The sequence below is a fragment of the Petromyzon marinus genome (genome assembly GCF_048934315.1).
Source record: "Petromyzon marinus isolate PM22_M1 ecotype Great Lakes invasive population chromosome 67 unlocalized genomic scaffold, UKy_Petmar_22M1.pri1.0 chr67_unloc.2, whole genome shotgun sequence".
NCBI lineage: Eukaryota > Metazoa > Chordata > Hyperoartia > Petromyzontiformes > Petromyzontidae > Petromyzon > Petromyzon marinus.
The window spans coordinates 143,440-162,500 of record NW_027422592.1 but is presented as its reverse complement, the minus strand read 5'-3'; the positions used below and the strand labels follow the sequence as shown (position 1 = coordinate 162,500).

At 52.4% G+C, this 19,061-nt stretch overlaps 1 protein-coding gene across 1 annotated transcript in view; it reads right to left on the bottom strand.

The window, feature by feature from the left end:
* The window catches only part of LOC116956744 (uncharacterized), a 191,195-nt gene that overhangs the window by 30,238 nt on the left and 141,896 nt on the right, over positions 1 to 19,061 (bottom strand). Inside the window, exons 35-41 of the mRNA XM_076057983.1 lie at positions 14,337 to 14,426; positions 13,084 to 13,223; positions 11,476 to 11,599; positions 8,703 to 8,783; positions 6,676 to 6,774; positions 4,072 to 4,122; positions 98 to 283 (exon numbers count right to left, since the gene is read on the bottom strand). Of these exons, the coding sequence (XP_075914098.1) occupies positions 98 to 283; positions 4,072 to 4,122; positions 6,676 to 6,774; positions 8,703 to 8,783; positions 11,476 to 11,599; positions 13,084 to 13,223; positions 14,337 to 14,426 (771 nt within the window). The remainder of the gene's footprint in view (positions 1 to 97; positions 284 to 4,071; positions 4,123 to 6,675; positions 6,775 to 8,702; positions 8,784 to 11,475; positions 11,600 to 13,083; positions 13,224 to 14,336; positions 14,427 to 19,061) is intronic.

The window sequence follows — 19,061 nt, the reverse complement described above, 5'->3', positions numbered from 1 at the left end:
TAGTAGTAGCAGCAGCAGTAGTAGCAGCAGCTGCAGTAGTAGTAGTAGTAGCTGCATCAGCATCCCCGCTGTATCCCCACCCTACCCCCACGAGTACCTGGATTCCCAGGGAGTCCCGGCAGACCGGGGTCCCCCTTGATGCCCGGGTAGATCTCCCCGGGGGGCCCCGCTGGGCCCTGGCGTCCCGGGGGGCCTGGACCCCCCTGACGTCCGGGGTCGCCCTTTGACCCCGGGAAGCCGGGTTGGCCCGACGATCCGGGAGACCCGGGGAGACCAGGAGACCCTGGGGGGGGGAGAGATTAGGGGGAGTACAGCTGGTGGTGCCGTGACCTCCTGCACCTAGCCTGGCACAGTAGGGGGCACAGGTGGTGCATCTGCCAGCCATCTCAGTCATCTCAGTCGGTCAACCCCTGGCACCTGCTGGGTCTGTCCCCGTGACCTCCTGCACCTAGCCTGGCACAGTAGGAGGTACAGGTGGTGGTGCATCTGCCAGTAGTCATCTCAGTCGGTCAACCCATAGCACCTGCTGGGTCTGTCCCCGTGACCTCGTGCACCTAGCCTGGCACAGTAGGAGGTACAGGTGGTGGTGCATCTGCCAGTAGTCATCTCAGTCGGTCAACCCATAGCACCTGCTGGGTCTGTCCCCGTGACCTCGTGCACCTAGCCTGGCACAGTAGGGGGCACAGGTGGTGCATCTGCCTGTCATCTCAGTCGGTCAACCCATGGCACCTGCTGGGTCTGTCCCCGTGACCTCCTGCACCTAGCCTGGCACAGTAGGAGGTACAGGTGGTGGTGCATCTGCCAGTAGTCATCTCAGTCGGTCAACCCATAGCACCTGCTGGGTCTGTCCCCGTGACCTCGTGCACCTAGCCTGGCACAGTAGGGGGCACAGGTGGTGGTGCATCTGCCAGTAGTCATCTCAGTCAGTCGACCCGTGGCACCTGCTGGGTCTGCCCCGTGACCTCCTGCCGGCGGGCGGATCGACACTTCACGTGGCCTCAACGTGCACCTAGCCTGGCACAAGCGCCGTGGTGACGTCACCGCAACTTGGTGGCGATTGGCGGTTGTTGTTGTTGTTGTGTGTATGAATATGTAGAGTGTGTGTGTGTAGTGTGTGTATGTATATGTAGTATGTGTGTATGTAGTGTGTGTATGTATATGTAGTGTGTGTGTATGTAGTGTGTGTATGTAGTGTGTGTGTGTAGTGTGTGTGTGGTGTGTGTGTGTAGTGTTTGTGTGTAGTGTGTGTATATGTAGTGTGTGTGTGTAGTGTGTGTGTGTGGTGTGTGTGTAGTGTGTGTGTGTAGTGTGTGTATATGTAGTGTGTATATGTAGTGTGTGTGTGGTGTGTGTGTGTAGTGTGTGTGTATATGTAGTGTGTATATGTAGTGTGTGTGTGTGGTGTGTGTGTGTAGTGTGTGTGTATATGTAGTGTGTATATGTAGTGTGTGTATATGTAGTGTGTGTGTGGTGTGTGTGTAGTGTGTGTGTGTAGTGTGTGTATGTGTATGTAGTGTTTGTATGTAGTGTGTATATGTAGTGTGTGTGTGTGGTGTGTGTGTGTAGTGTGTGTGTAGTGTGTGTATGTGTATGTAGTGTTTGTATGTAGTGTGTGTATATGTAGTGTGTATATGTAGTGTGTGTGTGTAGTGTGTATATGTAGTGTGTGTGTGTAGTGTGTGTGTGTAGTGTGTGTATGTGTATGTAGTGTGTGTTTGTGTATGTAGTGTGTGTGCGTAGTGTGTGTGCGTAGTGTGTGTATATGTAGCGTGTGTATATGTAACGTGTGTATATGTAGTGTGTGTATATGTAGTGTGTGTATATGTAGTGTGTGTGTGTGGTGTGTGTGTGTAGTGTGTGTATGTGTATGTAGTGTGTGTGTGTAGTGTGTGTGTGTAGTGTGTGTGTGGTGTGTGTGTAGTGTGTGTATATAGTGTGTGTATAGTGTGTGTGTATAGTGTGTGTGTGTAGTGTGTGTGTAGTGTGTGTGTGGTGTGTGTGTAGTGTGTGTGTAGTGTGTGTGTGGTGTGTGTGTAGTGTGTGTATAGTGTGTGTACAGTGTGTGTGTGGTGTGTGTGTAGTGTGTGTGTAGTGTGTGTATATTGTGTGTATAGTGTGTGTGTAGTGTGTGTATAGTGTGTGTGTGTAGTGTGTGTGTAGTGTGTGTGTGGTGTGTGTGTAGTGTGTGTGTAGTGTGTGTATGTAGTGTGTGTGTAGTGTGTGTGTGGTGTGTGTGTGTAGTGTGTGTGTATATGTAGTGTGTATATGTAGTGTGTGTATATGTAGTGTGTGTGTGGTGTGTGTGTAGTGTGTGTGTGTAGTGTGTGTATGTGTATGTAGTGTTTGTATGTAGTGTGTATATGTAGTGTGTGTGTGTGGTGTGTGTGTGTAGTGTGTGTGTAGTGTGTGTATGTGTATGTAGTGTTTGTATGTAGTGTGTGTATATGTAGTGTGTATATGTAGTGTGTGTGTGTGTAGTGTGTATATGTAGTGTGTGTGTGTAGTGTGTGTGTGTAGTGTGTGTATGTGTATGTAGTGTGTGTTTGTGTATGTAGTGTGTGTGCGTAGTGTGTGTGCGTAGTGTGTGTATATGTAGCGTGTGTATATGTAACGTGTGTATATGTAGTGTGTGTATATGTAGTGTGTGTATATGTAGTGTGTGTGTGTGTGGTGTGTGTGTGTAGTGTGTGTATGTGTATGTAGTGTGTGTGTGTAGTGTGTGTGTGTAGTGTGTGTGTGGTGTGTGTGTAGTGTGTGTATATAGTGTGTGTATAGTGTGTGTGTATAGTGTGTGTGTGTAGTGTGTGTGTAGTGTGTGTGTGGTGTGTGTGTAGTGTGTGTGTAGTGTGTGTGTGGTGTGTGTGTAGTGTGTGTATAGTGTGTGTACAGTGTGTGTGTGGTGTGTGTGTAGTGTGTGTGTAGTGTGTGTATATTGTGTGTATAGTGTGTGTGTAGTGTGTGTATAGTGTGTGTGTGTAGTGTGTGTGTAGTGTGTGTGTGGTGTGTGTGTAGTGTGTGTGTAGTGTGTGTGTAGTGTGTGTATGTAGTGTGTGTGTAGTGTGTGTGTAGTGTGTGTGTGTAGTGTGTGTGTAGTGTGTGTGTGGTGTGTGTGGTGTGTGCGTGTAGTGTGTGTGTGTAGTGTGTGTGTAGTGTGTGTGTGGTGTGTGTGTAGTGTGTGTGTAGTGTGTGTATAGTGTGTGGTGGTGTGTGTGTAGTGTGTGTGTAGTGTGTGTATGTAGTGTGTGTGTAGTGTGTGTGTGGTGTGTGTGTAGTGTGTGTGTGTAGTGTGTGTGTAGTGTGTGTGTGGTGTGTGTGGTGTGTGTGTAGTGTGTGTGTAGTGTGTGTATAGTGTGTGTTTGGTGTGTGTGTGGTGTGTGTAGTGTGTATGTAGTGTGTGTATGTAGTGTGTGTGTGTAGTGTGTGTATAGTGTGTGTGGTGTGTGTGTAGTGTGTATGTAGTGTGTGTGTAGTGTGTGTATAGTGTGTGTGTATAGTGTGTGTGGTGTGTATGTAGTGTGTGTGGTGTGTATGTAGTGTGTATGTAGTGTGTGTATAGTGTGTGTGTAGTGTGTGTGTAGTGTGTGTATAGTGTGTGTATGTAGTGTGTGTGTGGTGTGTGTAGTGTGTATGTAGTGTGTGTATAGTGTGTGTGTAGTGTGTATGTAGTGTGTGTATAGTGTGTGTGTAGTGTGTGTGTAGTGTGTGTGTAGTGTGTGTATAGTGTGTGTATGTAGTGTGTGTGTGGTGTGTGTAGTGTGTATGTAGTGTGTGTATGTAGTGTGTATGTAGTGTGTATAGTGTGTGTGTAGTGTGTGTAGTGTGTGTATAGTGTGTGTATGTAGAGTGTGTTTGGTGTGTATGTAGTGTGTGTATAGTGTGTGTGTAGTGTGTGTGTGGTGTGTGTGTAGTGTGTGTGTAGTGTGTGTATGTAGTGTGTGTGTAGTGTGTGTGTATAGTGTGTGTATGTAGAGTGTGTTTGGTGTGTATGTAGTGTGTATGTAGTGTGTGTGTAGTGTGTGTGTGGTGTGTGTGTAGTGTGTGTATGTATATACACGTGACCTGTGGCCCCACCTTGAAATCCAGGTGATCCAGGAGGCCCTGGCAGACCGGCATCGTAGGGCCCTGTCGAATATAAGACAAAGGTCCCCCGTGTAGCCTCAACAGACTGTAGGGGCAAGTGCTGTTAGCGAGTAGCAGCACCTATGAAGGTAGACACAGACAAAGATCCCCCGTGTAGCCTCTACAGAGTGCTGGGGCAAGTGCTGTTAGTAGCGAGTAGCAGCAGCTATGAAGGTAGACACAGACAAAGGTCCCCCATGTAGCCTCCACAGACTGCTGGGGCAAGTGCTGTTAGTAGCGAGTAGCAGCGTCTATGAAGGTAGACACAGACAAAGATCCCCCGTGTAGCCTCAACAGACTGCTGGGGCAAGTGCTGTGAGTAGCGAGTAGCAGCGCCTATGAAGGTAGACACAGACAAAGATCCCCCGTGTAGCCTCTACAGACTGCTGGGGCAAGTGCTGTTAGTAGCGAGTAGCAGCGTCTATGAAGGTAGACACAGACAAAGATCCCCCGTGTAGCCTCTACAGACTGTAGGGGCAAGTGCTGTTAATAGCAAGTAGCAGCAGCGCCTATGAAGCTAGACACAGACAAAGATCCCCCGTGTAGCCTAAACAGACTGCTGGGGCAAGTGCTGTTCGTAGCGAGTAGCAGCAGCTATGAAGGTAGACACAGACAAAGATCCCCCGTGTAGCCTCAAGAGACTGCTGGGGCAAGTGCTGTAAGTAGCGAGTAGCAGCGCCTATGAAGGTAGACACAGACAAAGATCCCCCGTGTAGCCTCAACAGACTGCTGGGGCAAGTGCTGTGAGTAGCGAGTAGCAGCGCCTATGAAGGTAGACACAGACAAAGTTCCCCCGTGTAGCCTCTACAAACTGCTGGGGCAAGTGCTGTTAGTAGCGAGTAGTAGCAGCACCTATGAAGGTAGACACAGACAAAGGTCCCCCGTGTAGCCTCTACAAACTGCTGGGGCAAGTACTGTTAGTAGCGAGTAGCCGCAGCTATGAAGGTAGACACAGACAAAGATCCCCCGTGTAGCCTCTACAGACTGCTGGGGCAAGTGCTGTTAGTAGCGAGTAGTAGCAGCACCTATGAAGGTAGACACAGACAAAGGTCCCCCGTGTAGCCTAAACAGACTGTAGGGGCAAGTACTGTTAGTAGCGAGTAGCAGCAGCTATGAAGGTAGACACAGACAAAGATCCCCCGTGTAGCCTAAACAGACTGCTGGGGCAAGTGCTGTGAGTAGCGAGTAGCAGCGCCTATGAAGGTAGACACAGACAAAGATCCCCCGTGTAGCCTCTACAGACTGCTGGGGCAAGTGCTGTTAGTAGCGAGTAGCAGCGTCTATGAAGGTAGACACAGACAAAGGTCCCCCGTGTAGCCTCTACAGACTGCTGGGGCAAGTGCTGTTCGTAGCGAGTAGCGGCAGCTATGAAGGTAGACACAGACAAAGATCCCCCGTGTAGCCTCAACAGACTGCTGGGGCAAGTGCTGTTCGTAGCGAGTAGCAGCAGCTATGAAGGTAGACACAGACAAAGGTCCCCCGTGTAGCCTTAACAGACTGCTGGGGCAAGTGCTGTTAGTAGCGAGTAGCAGCGTCTATGAAGGTAGACACAGACAAAGATCCCCCGTGTACCCTCTACAGACTGTAGGGGCAAGTGCTGTTAATAGCGAGTAGCAGCAGCTATGAAGGTAGACACAGACAAAGGTCCCCCGTGTAGCCTAAACAGACTGCTGGGGCAAGTGCTGTTCGTAGCGAGTAGCAGCAGCTATGAAGGTAGACACAGACAAAGGTCCCCCGTGTAGCCTAAACAGACTGCTGGGGCAAGTGCTGTTCGTAGCGAGTAGCAGCACCATGCTGTGTGGAAGCTACCTGGTCTGTCGGAAGCTACCTGGTCTGTCGCTCCGCACTAAGCTTCAGGTCTCCTCGGCCACGCTCGCGAAACGTGGACCCCCCCCCGAATGGAACTCACGCAATCCATCCTGGGTTTAACCCGCAGGCTGGATTGTGTGAGGAACTCACAAATCCTTGAAAGATCTGGGCAAGGTCCCATCGGTGAGCTCCTCCGGCGGGCAAGGCTGCGATGGCTGGGTCATGTAGCCCGCATGCCCTGCCACCGCATGCCGAAACAGCTTTTGTTCAGCCGGATCGAGGGGGCTAAACGGGCGCGGCACGGGCTAGAGAAGAGATGGAGTGATGTGGTACAGGAGGACGTGGAGCTGAGTGGACTTGCCGATGACTGGTACCAGCGGTGTCAAGATCGGCCTCTGTGGAGGAGGCTCGTGAAGGACGCTGCTACTGGGCAGTTGGAGGCAGTCGCCCTCCAACAACAACGGAGGGCGGAGGAGCGACGCTCACAACAACGAGCGGAGCGCCGGGTGGCTAAAGCGCAGCAGGTTGGCACAGTAGGGGGCACAGGTGGTGCATCAGCCAGTCATCTCAGTCAGTCGACCCGTGGCACCTGGGTCTGCCCCGTGACCTCCTGCCAGCGGGCGTTCGACGCTTCACGTGGTAGCCTCAACGTGCACATAGCCTGGCACAAGCGTCGTGGTGACGTCACCGCCACTTAGCGGCGAATGGCGGCGGTTGTTGTGTTGTGGGGAGGGGGGTGGGGGTTACCTGGGTCCCCTTTGCTACCGGGGGAACCGGGGATCCCATCACGGCCTTGAGTTCCTTTGCTTCCAGGAAATCCGGGCGACCCCGGCTGACCCGGAGGTCCTGGGAAAGACAAAGGTCCCCCGTGTAGCACACGCTGACGGCTGGGGCAAGTGCTAGTCATAGGCGGTGGTGAGTGATGGTGAGTGGCGGTGGTGAGTGGCGGTGGTGAGTAATGGTGAGTGGTGAGTGGTGGTGGTGAGTAATGGTGAGTGGTGAGTGGCGGTGGTGGTGGTGAGTGGCGGTGGTGAGTAGCGGTGGTGAGTAATGGTGAGTGGCAGTGGTGAGTAATGGTGAGTGGCGGTGGTGAGTGGTGGTGGTGAGTGGTCGTGGTGAGTAATAGTGAGTGGTGGTGGTGAGTGGTGGTGAGTGGTGGTGGTGAGTGGTGGTGGTGAGTGGTGGTGGTGAGTAATGGTGAGTGGTGGTGGTGAGTGGTCGTGGTGAGTAGTGGTGGTGAGTAATGGTGAGTGGTGTTGGTGAGTAATGGTGAGTGGTGTTGGTGAGTGGCGGTGGTGGTGGTGAGTGGCGGTGGTGAGTAGCGGTGGTGAGTAATGGTGAGTGGCGGTGGTGAGTGACGGTGGTGAGTAGTGGTGGTGGTGGTGAGTGGTGGTGGTGTGTAGCGGTGGTGAGTAATGGTGAGTGGTGTTGGTGAGTTGCGGTGGTGAGTTGCGGTGGTGAGTAATGGTGAGTGGCGGTGGTCGTGGTGAGTGGCGGTGGTGTTGGTGAGTGGCGGTGGTGAGTAATGGTGAGTGGTGTTGGTGTGTAGCGGTGGTGAGTAATGGTGAGTGGCGGTGGTGAGTGACGGTGGTGAGTAGTGGTGGTGGTGGTGAGTGGTGGTGGTGTGTAGCGGTGGTGAGTAATGGTGAGTGGTGTTGGTGAGTTGCGGTGGTGAGTTGCGGTGGTGAGTAATGGTGAGTGGCGGTGGTCGTGGTGAGTGGCGGTGGTGTTGGTGAGTGGCGGTGGTGAGTAATGGTGAGTGGTGTTGGTGTGTAGCGGTGGTGAGTAATGGTGAGTGGCGGTGGTGAGTGGCGGTGGTGAGTGGCGGTGGTGAGTAAGGCTGAGTGGTGGTGGTGAGTGGTGGTGAGTGGTGGTGGTGAGTGGTGGTGGTGAGTGGTGGTGAGTGGTGGTGGTGAGTGGTGGTGGTGAGTAATGGTGAGTGGTGGTGGTGAGTGGTGGTGGTGGTGAGTAATGGTGAGTGGTGTTGGTGAGTAATGGTGAGTGGTGGTGGTGAGTGGTGGTGGTGAGTAATGGTGGTGAGTAATGCTGAGTGGCGGTGGTGAGTGGTGGTGAGTGGTGGTGGTGAGTGGTGGTGGTGAGTGGTGGTGAGTGGTGGTGGTGAGTGGCGGTGGTGAGTAATGGTGAGTGGTGGTGGTGAGTGGTGGTGGTGAGTAATGGTGGTGAGTAATGCTGAGTGGCGGTGGTGAGTGGCGGTGGTGAGTAATGGTGAGTGGTGGTGGTGAGTGGTGGTGGTGAGTAATGGTGGTGAGTAATGCTGAGTGGCGGTGGTGAGTGGCGGTGGTGAGTAATGGTGAGTGGTGGTGGTGAGTGGTGGTGGTGAGTAATGGTGGTGAGTAATGCTGAGTGGCGGTGGTGAGTGGTGGTGAGTGGTGGTGGTGAGTGGTGGTGGTGAGTGGTGGTGAGTGGTGGTGGTGAGTGGCGGTGGTGAGTAATGGTGAGTGGTGTTGGTGAGTAATGGTGAGTGGTGGTGGTGAGTGGTGGTGGTGAGTAATGGTGGTGAGTAATGCTGAGTGGCGGTGGTGAGTGGCGGTGGTGAGTAATGGTGAGTGGTGGTGGTGAGTGGTGGTGGTGAGTAATGGTGGTGAGTAATGCTGAGTGGCGGTGGTGAGTGGCGGTGGTGAGTAATGGTGAGTGGTGGTGGTGAGTGGTGGTGGTGAGTAATGGTGGTGAGTAATGCTGAGTGGCGGTGGTGAGTGGCGGTGGTGAGTAATGGTGAGTAATGGTGAGTGGCGGTGGTGAGTGGCGGTGCTCACCAATGAGTCCTGGAGATCCTGGTTGTCCGTCTCTCCCAGGGAATCCGGCAGCTCCCTTGGGTCCTGAGGACCCTGGGCCTCCTGCAGACACACAGGTCAACAACCACCACAACAACAACAATTACAACCACCACAACAACAACAATCACAACAACTACAACCACCACAACAACAACAATTACAACCACCACAACAACAACAACCACAACAACTACAACCACCACAACCACTACCACAACAACCACAACAACTACAACCACCACCACAACAACCACAACAACCACAACAACCACCACAACAACAACAATTACAACCACCACAACAACAACAATTACAACCACCACAACAACAACAACAATCACTAAAACTACAACCACCACAACAACAATAATTACAACCACCACAACAACAACAATTACAACCACCACAACAACAACAACAATCACTAAAACTACAACCACCACAACAACAACAATTACAACCACCACAACAACAACCACAACAACTACAACCACCACAACCACTACAACAACCACAACAACAACCACCACCACAACAACCAGAACCACTACCACAACAACCACAACAACCACCACAACAACAACAATTACAACCACCACAACAACAATTACAACCACCACAACCACTACCACAACAACCACAACAACTACAACCACCACAACAACAACAACCACTACCACAACAACCACAACAACTACAACCACCACCACAACAACCAGCACCACAAAAACCACCACAACAACCACACCACTACAACAACACCACAACAACCACAACATCTACAACCACCACAACAACAACAATTACAACCACCACAACAACCAATACCACAACAACCACAACAACATCTACAACCACAACCACAATAACAACAACTACAACCACAACAACAACCACCACAACCAACACCACCACAACCACCACCACAACAATCACAACAACATCTACAACCACAATAACAACAACAACTACAACCACCACAACCACCACCACAATAACCACTACCACAACAACCATAATAACAAAAACCACCACAACAACCACCACAACCAACACCACAACAACCACCACCACAACAACCACAATAACAACAACCACCACATCAACCACCACAACAACATCTACAACCACAACCACCACAACTACCACAACCAACACCACAACAACCACCACTACAACCGCCACCACAACAACCACCACAACAACTTCTACAATCGACACCGAGTTATGGAACCGAACTGGGACCTGAACACCGAGTTATGGAACCGAACTGGGACCTAAACACCGAGTTATGGAACCGAACTCGGAACCCACACCGAGTTATGGAACCGAACTGGGACCTAAACACCGAGTTATGGCACCGAACTGGGACCTGAACACCGAGTTATGGAACCGAACTGGGAACCCACACCGAGTTATGGAACCGAACTGGGACCTAAACACCGAGTTATGGAACCGAACTGGGACCTGAACACCGAGTTATGGAACCGAACTGGGAACCCACACCGAGTTATGGAACCGAACTGGGACCTAAACACCGAGTTATGGAACCGAACTGGGACCTGAACACCGAGTTATGGAACCGAACTGGGAACCCACACCGAGTTATGGAACCGAACTGGGACCTAAACACCGAGTTATGGAACCGAACTGGGACCTAAACACCGAGTTATGGAACCGAACTGGGACCTGAACACCGAGTTATGGCACCGAACTGGAAACCCACACCGAGTTATGGAACCGAACTGGGACCTGAACACCGAGTTATGGAACCGAACTCGGAACCCACACCGAGTTATGGAACCGAACTGGGACCTAAACACCGAGTTATGGCACCGAACTGGGACCTGAACACCGAGTTATGGAACCGAACTGGGAACCCACACCGAGTTATGGAACCGAACTGGGACCTAAACACCGAGTTATGGAACCGAACTGGGACCTGAACACCGAGTTATGGAACCGAACTGGGAACCCACACCGAGTTATGGAACCAAACTGGGACCTAAACACCGAGTTATGGAACCGAACTGGGACCTAAACACCGAGTTATGGAACCGAACTGGGACCTAAACACCGAGTTATGGAACCGAACTGGGAACCCACACCGAGTTATGGAACCGAACTGGGACCTGAACACTGAGTTATGTACACGTGTGTGTGTGTACGTGTGTGTGTACGTGTGTGTGCGTGTGTGCGTGTGTGTATACACGTGTGTGTGTACACTGTGTGTGTGTGTGTGTACACTGTGTGTGTACACGTGTGTGTACACGTGTGTGTGTGTGTACACGTGTGTGTGTGTGTACACTGTGTGTGTGTACACGTGTGTGTACACGTGTGTGTGTGTAACACGTGTGTGTGTACACGTGTGTGTGTACACGTGTGTATACGTGTGTGTGTGTACACGTATGTGTGTACACGTGTGTGTGTACACGTATGTGTACACGTGTGTGTGTACACGTGTGTGTACACGTGTGTGTGTGTGTACACGTGTGTGTGTATGTACACGTGTGTGTGTGTGTAACACGTGTGTGTGTGTATGTACACGTGTGTGTGTGTACACGTGTGTGTGTCTGTGTGTGTAAACGTGAGTGTGTGTGTGTACACATGTGTGTGTGTACACGTCTGTGTGTGTGTGTACACGTGTGTGTGTGTGTACACGTGTGTGTGTGCAACACGTGTGTGTGTGTATGTACACGTGTGTGTGTGTGTACACGTGTGTGTGTGTGTACACGTGTGTGTGGGTGTGTACCTGGCCGTCCATCTGACCCCTTCTCCCCCTTGGCGCCGGTAAATCCCGGTGACCCCGGCTGACCCGGTGACCCCGGCAAGCCCCGAGTCCCGGTCCCTGGTGACCCTGGGAATCCTGGGTCGCCCTGTACACACGGACACAAAGACAAAGGTCCCCCGTGTAGCCTCGACAGACTGTAGGGGCAAGTGCTGTTAGTAGCGAGTAGCAGCAGCTATGAAGGTAGACACAGACAAAGGTCCCCCGTGTAGCCTCTACAGATTGCTAGGGCAAGTGCTGTTAGTAGCGAGTAGCAGCACCTATGAAGGTAGACACAGACAAAGGTCCCCCGTGTAGCCTCTACAGACTGCTGGGGCAAGTGCTGTTAGTAGCGAGTAGCAGCAGCTATGAAGGCTACCGGCACTGTGGCACACGAGGGGGTGGGTGGCCAGCACCACGCCCAGCCGCCTTTGTCTCCCCCAGTGACGATGTTCACTGCACCATCGCACCGGGTACTCAACTGAGGCTGAGTCGACCTAGGGGAGGCCCAGGACCCAGGTCCAGATAATCGTCACCGCCGGTGTTGGCCGTGAGCGGGAATTGAACCCGGGTCGCCGGGTTCGTAGCACAGCGTAGCGCTAACCGCTGCACCACCGCTCCCCCCTCCACCCCCACCCCCCACACACATTCACACAGACTACCTGGGGCACTTTTGTCTGTGTGCTATACGTGGTGGTGGTGGGGGGGGTGATATGAATCACAGCTGGAGAGAGATGAACACGTGGTACACACAGGGCTAGTGACGTCATCGTCATCACGTTGAGGATCCTCATCCAGCAGTGGATAAGACCACGGTGTTGATATGAATCACAGCGAGAGAGATGACCACGTGGTACACACAGGGCAAGAGTGACGTCATCGTCGTCACATTGACGATCCTCATCCAGCAGTGGATAAGACCACGGGTGTTGATATGAATCACAGCGAGAGAGAGATGACCACGTGGTACACACAGGGCTAGTGACGTCATCATCGTCACATTGACGATCCTCATCCAGCAGTGGATAAGACCACGGTGTTGATATGAATCACAGCGAGATGAACACGTGGTACACACAGGGCTAGTGACGTCATCATCGTCACATTGACGATCCTCATGCAGCAGTGGATAAGACCACGGTGTTGATATGAATCACAGCGAGATGAACACGTGGTACACACAGGGCTAGTGACGTCATCGTCATCACATTGATGATCCTCATCCAGCAGTGGATAAGACCACGGTGTTGATATGAATCACAGCGAGAGAGATGAACACGTGGTACACACAGGTACGTCATCATCATCGTCACATTGATGATCCTCATCCAGCAGTGGATAAGACCACAGTGTTGATATGAATCACAGCTGGAGAGAGATGAACACGTGGTAAACACAGGGCTAGTGACGTCATCGTCACATTGATGATCCTCCTCCAGCAGTGGATAACACCACGGGTGTTGATATGAATCACAACTGGAGAGAGAGATGACCACGTGGTACACACAGGGCAAGAGTGACGTCATCGTCGTCACATTCATTGATGCTCATCCAGCAGTGGATAAGAGCACGTGGCGCTGCGAAGCTGGTCACCTTCTCTCCTGCCCTGCCGGGGAATCCCAGTCCGGGTGGAGAGGGCTCCCCCTTGGCCCCCTTGGACCCCGCGAACCCGGGGGACCCGGGCGACCCCGGGGACCCCGCAGCCCCAGGGATGCCGATACTGCCAGGGGGTCCTGCACGCACACAGACAAAGGTCCCCCGTGTAGCTTCAACAGAGTGCAGGGGCAAGTGCTGTAAGTAGCGAGTAGCAGCAGCACCTATGAAGGCTACCGGCACTGTGGCACACGAGGTGGTGGGACGCCAGCACCACGCCCGGCCGCCTTTGTCTCCCTTACGACGATGATTAGTACACACCGTGTATGTGTGTGTATATATTTGTGTGTGCACGTGTGTGTGTGTACGTGTGTGTGTGCACGTGTGTGTGTACGTGTATGTGTACGTGTGTGTGTACGTGTGTGTGTACACGTGTGTGTGTACGTGTGTGTGTGCACGTGTGTGTGTGTGCACGTGTGTGTGTGCACGTGTATGTGTGTACACATGTGTGTACGTGTGTGTGTACACGTGTGTGTGTGTGTACACGTGTGTGTGTGTACGTGTGTGTACACGTGTGTGTGTGTACGTGTGTGTGTACACGTGTGTGTGTGTACACGTGTGTGTGTGTACGTGTGTGTGTACACGTGTTTGTGTGTACGTGTGTGTGTACGTTTGTGTGTACACGTGTGTGTATACGTGTGTGTGTACCTGCGTGTGTACACGTGTGTGTGTGTATATGTGTGTACCTGCGTGTGTGCACGTGTGTGTGTACACGTGTGTGTGTACGTGTGTGTGTACGTGTGTGTACCTGCGTGTGCGTGTACCTGCGTGTGTACACGTGTGTGTGTACATGTGTGTACATGTGTGTGTACGTGTGTGTATACACGTGTGTGGGTGTGTACACGTGTGTGTGTACGTGTGTGTGTACACGTGTGTGTGTGTGTACACGTGTGTATGTGCGTGTGTGTACACGTGTGTGTGTGTACGTGTGTGTGTACCTGCGTGTGTGAACGTGTATGTGTGTGTATGCATGTGTATGTATGTGTATGTGTGTGTGTGACTGTGTGTATGTGTGTGTGACTGTGTGTGTGTGTACACGTGTGTGTGTGTGTACACGTGTGTGTGTACGTGTGTGTACACGTGTGTGTGTACGTGTGTGTGTACGTTTGTGTGTACACGTGTGTGTGTGTACGTGTGTGTGTACGTGTGTGTGTACGTACCTGCGTGTGTATGTGTGTGTGTGTGCACTCCACCTGGTATCCCCAGCTCTCCCGAATCCCCCTTCTCTCCGGATTGCCCGGGGCTGCCAGGCTGACCCGGGAACCCCCTCTCACCCTTCACACCTGCACACACACACACACACAGACACGCACATACACATATTCACACACATTCACATACACACATACACACACACAGACACACACAAATACACACACACATACACACACAGACACACACATACACACAGACACAGTCACACACATAAACATACACACACACATACAGTCACACACACTCACACACACAGACACACACACATACACACACATACCTATACACATAGTCACACACACAGACACACACATGCACACACAACAACAACAACCGCGATTCACCACTAAGTGGCGGTGACGTCACCACGACGCTTGTGCCAGGCTATGTGCATCCTGAGGCCACGTGAAGTGTCGAACGCCCGCTGGCAGGAGGTCACTGGGCAGACCCAGGTACCACGGGTCGACTGACTGAGATGACTGGCTGATGCACCACCTGTGCCCCCTACTGTGCCAACCTGCTGTGCTTTAGCCGCCCAGCGCTCCGCTCGTTGTTGTGAGCGTCGCTCCTCCGCCCTCCGTTGTTGTTGGAGGGCGACTGCCTCCAACTTCCCAGTAGCGTCCTTCACGAGCCTCCTCCAGAGAGGCCGATCTTGATACCCCTGGTACCAGTCATCGGCAAGTCCACTCAGCTCCACGTCTACCACATCACTCCATCTCTTCTCTAGCCCATGCCACGCCCGTTTAGCCCCCTCAATCCGGCCGAACAAAAGCTGTTTAGGCATGCGGTGGCTGGGCATGCGGGATACATGACCCAGCCATCGCAGCCTTGCCCGCTGGAGGAGCTCACCGATGGGACCTTGCCCAGATCTTTCAAGGATTTGTGAGCTCCTCAGACAATCCAGTCTGGTTAAACCCAGGATGGATCGTAGGCAGGCCAGCCTAAATGTTTCTAACCGGCGAAGATGTTCCATTAGGGGGGTCCACGTTTCACAAGCGCAGAGAAGGGAGGGAATGACCGTGGCCGAGAAGACCTGAATCTTAGTGCGGAGCGACAGACCAGGTAGCTTCCACACAGCGTTACGCAACCGATGAAAAGATATTGCCGCTCGTCTGATTCGGAGTGAGACCTCTGCTGTTAAACTGGAGACAGTCATAAGCACACTGCCCAGGTATGGGAAACTCTCCACTCGCTCCACAACTGCCCCATCACCGATTGGGAGTTGTGGGGGTGGAGTGTCCGATGGTACAAAATACCCAGGCAGGTGCTTAGTTTTGTGTCCGGCTGATGGTAAGGCCCCACCTCTTATTGGCAGGCTCTAGTCTCAGCAGCAGCGTCTCCAACTCCTCCTCTGAATGAGCAGCTATTACCAAATCATCAGCATACATAACGTGGTTGAGCAATAGGAAGCCATCCCTTGACCGCACCCGGGCATCGATCAGCCTCCCATTATATCTGTACCATATGGAGATTCTCCCGGTACAGCTATTGAAGGCTTCACGAACTACGTGGTCAAAATAGATGTTAAATAATGTGGGAGCCAGAGGACATCCCTGTCACACCCCAAGGTGTTCAGGGAATGGCTCTGACTCCCGGCCACGTAGTTTTACCCGGGCCCGCTCACCATCATGAAGGTCCTTAATGATCGTGAGCAGAGGGTCAGGTACTCCAAAAGCACGAAGAACAACCCAGAGCCCAGGCCTACTGATGGTATCATAGGCCTTGACCAGGTCAATAAAGCAGAGGTGTAGGTCTTGTTGGAATTCCCTACACCTCTGCTGTAGCAGACGGACAGAAAATATGGCATCTGTGCAGGACCGCCCTTTCCTGAAACCGCATTAAGGCTCCGCAAGCCTCTCCTCAGCGTGACTGGCAAGGCGATGCTGAATAATCCTTGCCAGGACCTTTCCCGGCACACTGAGGAGTGAGATGCCCCTGTAGTTGTTACAGTCTGTGCGGTCCCCCTTCTTAAAAATGGGGAACACCAGGGCATCCTTCCAATCCTGCAGAACCTATCCAGTGGTCCAGACTGTTGTTATGATGTCATATAGGGCAGTCTGTGCACAAACGCCACCCTCCCTCAGCATTTCGCTTGGGAGATCATCTCTGTCCGCTGCCTTTCCTGGTCTCAGACTCCGGATCGCCTTCAGTACTTCCTCAACAGATGGCACCTCAGCCAGCCACTCACCGCAGCCTCAGCAGGGTCATCCTCACTTTGTGCCACGATGTTTTCCTGGCTGAGGGATTTTCCCTCCCCCAGGACCTCACACTAAACCGCGAATTAAGTATATGCACACACACACATACACACAGAAATACACACATACATACACAGACACACATACACACACATACACACACATACATATACACACACAGTCTCACACACACACAGACACACACATACATACACACACACAGTCACACACATACACAGACACACACATACACAGTCATACAGACACACACATACACACACATACACACACATACATACACACACACAGACACACATACACACACTACACACATACAAAGACAAAGACAAAGATCCCCCGTATAGCCTTAACAGACTGTAGGGGCAAGTGCTGTTAGCGAGCACCTATGAAGGCCGGAACGGTACACGAGGGGGTGGGTGGCCAGCACCACGCCCGACCGCCTTTGTCTCCCTAGTGACGATGTTTACACACCACACCAGGTACTCATTTGAGGCTGAGTCGACCTAGGGGAGGCCCGGGACCGGTTCAAATAATCGTCACTGGTGTTGGCCGTGAGCGGGAATCGAACCCGGGTCGCCAGGTTCATAGCGCAGCGCGCTAACCGCTACACTACCGCTCCCCACATACATACACACATACACACACACACAGTCACACACGCACAGTCACACACGCACATAGTCACACACATACACATAGTCACACACATACACACAGACACACACATACACACACACAGTCACACACACACACAGTCACACACATACACACACATACACACACAGACACACACACACACATACACACATGCAGGTACACACACACAGGTACACACACACACGTACACACACACAGGTACACACACACGTACACACACACAGGTACACACACACACACACGTACACACACAGGTACACACACACAGGTACACAGGTACACACACACACAGGTACACACAGACAGATACACACACACAGGTACACACACACAGGTACACACACACAGGTACACACACAGGTACACACACACACACAGGTACACACAAACAGGTACACAGGTACACACACACAGGTACACAGGTACACACACAGGTACACACACACAGGTACACACACACAGGTACACACATACAGGTACACACAAAGGTACACACACAGGTACACACACACACAGGTACACACACACAGGTACACACACACACAGGTACACACGTACACACAGGTACACAGGTACACACACACAGGTACACACACACAGGTACACACACAGGTACACACACACAGGTACACAGGTACACACACACAGGTACACACACACACAGGTACACACACAGATACATAGGTACACACACACAGATACACACACACAGGTACAACAACAACAACAACCGCCATTCGCCACTAAGTGGCGGTGACGTCACCACGACGCTTGTGCCAGGCTATGTGCACCCTGAGGCCACGTGAAGTGTCGAACGCCCGCTGGCAGGAGGTCACGGGGCAGACCCAGGTGCCACGGGTCGACTGACTGAGATGACTGGCTGATGCACCACCTGTGCCCCCTACTGTGCCAACCTGCTGTGCTTTAGCCACCCGGCGCTCCGCTCGCTGTTGTGAGCGTCGCTCCTCCGCCCTCCGTTGTTGTTGGAGGGCGACTGCCTCCAACTGCCCAGTAGCATCCTTCACGAGCCTCCTCCACAGAGGCCGATCTTGACACCGCTGGTACCAGTCATCGGCAAGTCCACTCAGCTCCACGTCCTCCTGTACCACATCACTCCATCTCTTCTCTAGCCCGTGCCGCGCCCGCTTAGCCCCCTCAATCCGGCCAAACAAAAGCTGTTTCGGCATGCGGTGGCTGGGCATGCGGGCTACATGACCCAGCCATCGCAGCCTTGCCTGCCGGAGGAGCTCACCGATGGGACCCTGCCCAGATCTTTCAAGGATTTGTGAGCTCCTCACACAATCCAGTCTGGTTAAACCCAGGATGGATCGTAGGCAGGCCAGCCTAAATGTTTCTAACCGGCGAAGATGTTCCATTAGGGGGGTCCACGTTTCGCAAGCATAGAGAAGGGAGGGAATGACCGTGGCCGAGAAGACCTGAAGCTTAGTGCGGAGCGACAGACCAGGTAGCTTCCACACAGCGTTACGCAACCGATGAAAAGATATTGCCGCTCGACTGATTCGGAGTGAGACCTCTGCTGTTAAACTGGAGCCAGTCATAAGCAGGTACACACAAACAGATACACACACACACAGGTACACACACACACAGGTACACACACACACAGGTACACACACACACAGGTACACACACGGGTACACACACACACAGGTACACACACGGGTACACACACAGGTACACAGGTACACACACAGGTACACAGGTACACACACACACACAGGTACAGGTACACACACACAGGTACACACACACAGGTACACACACACACACACAGGTACACACACACACACGTACACAGGTACACGT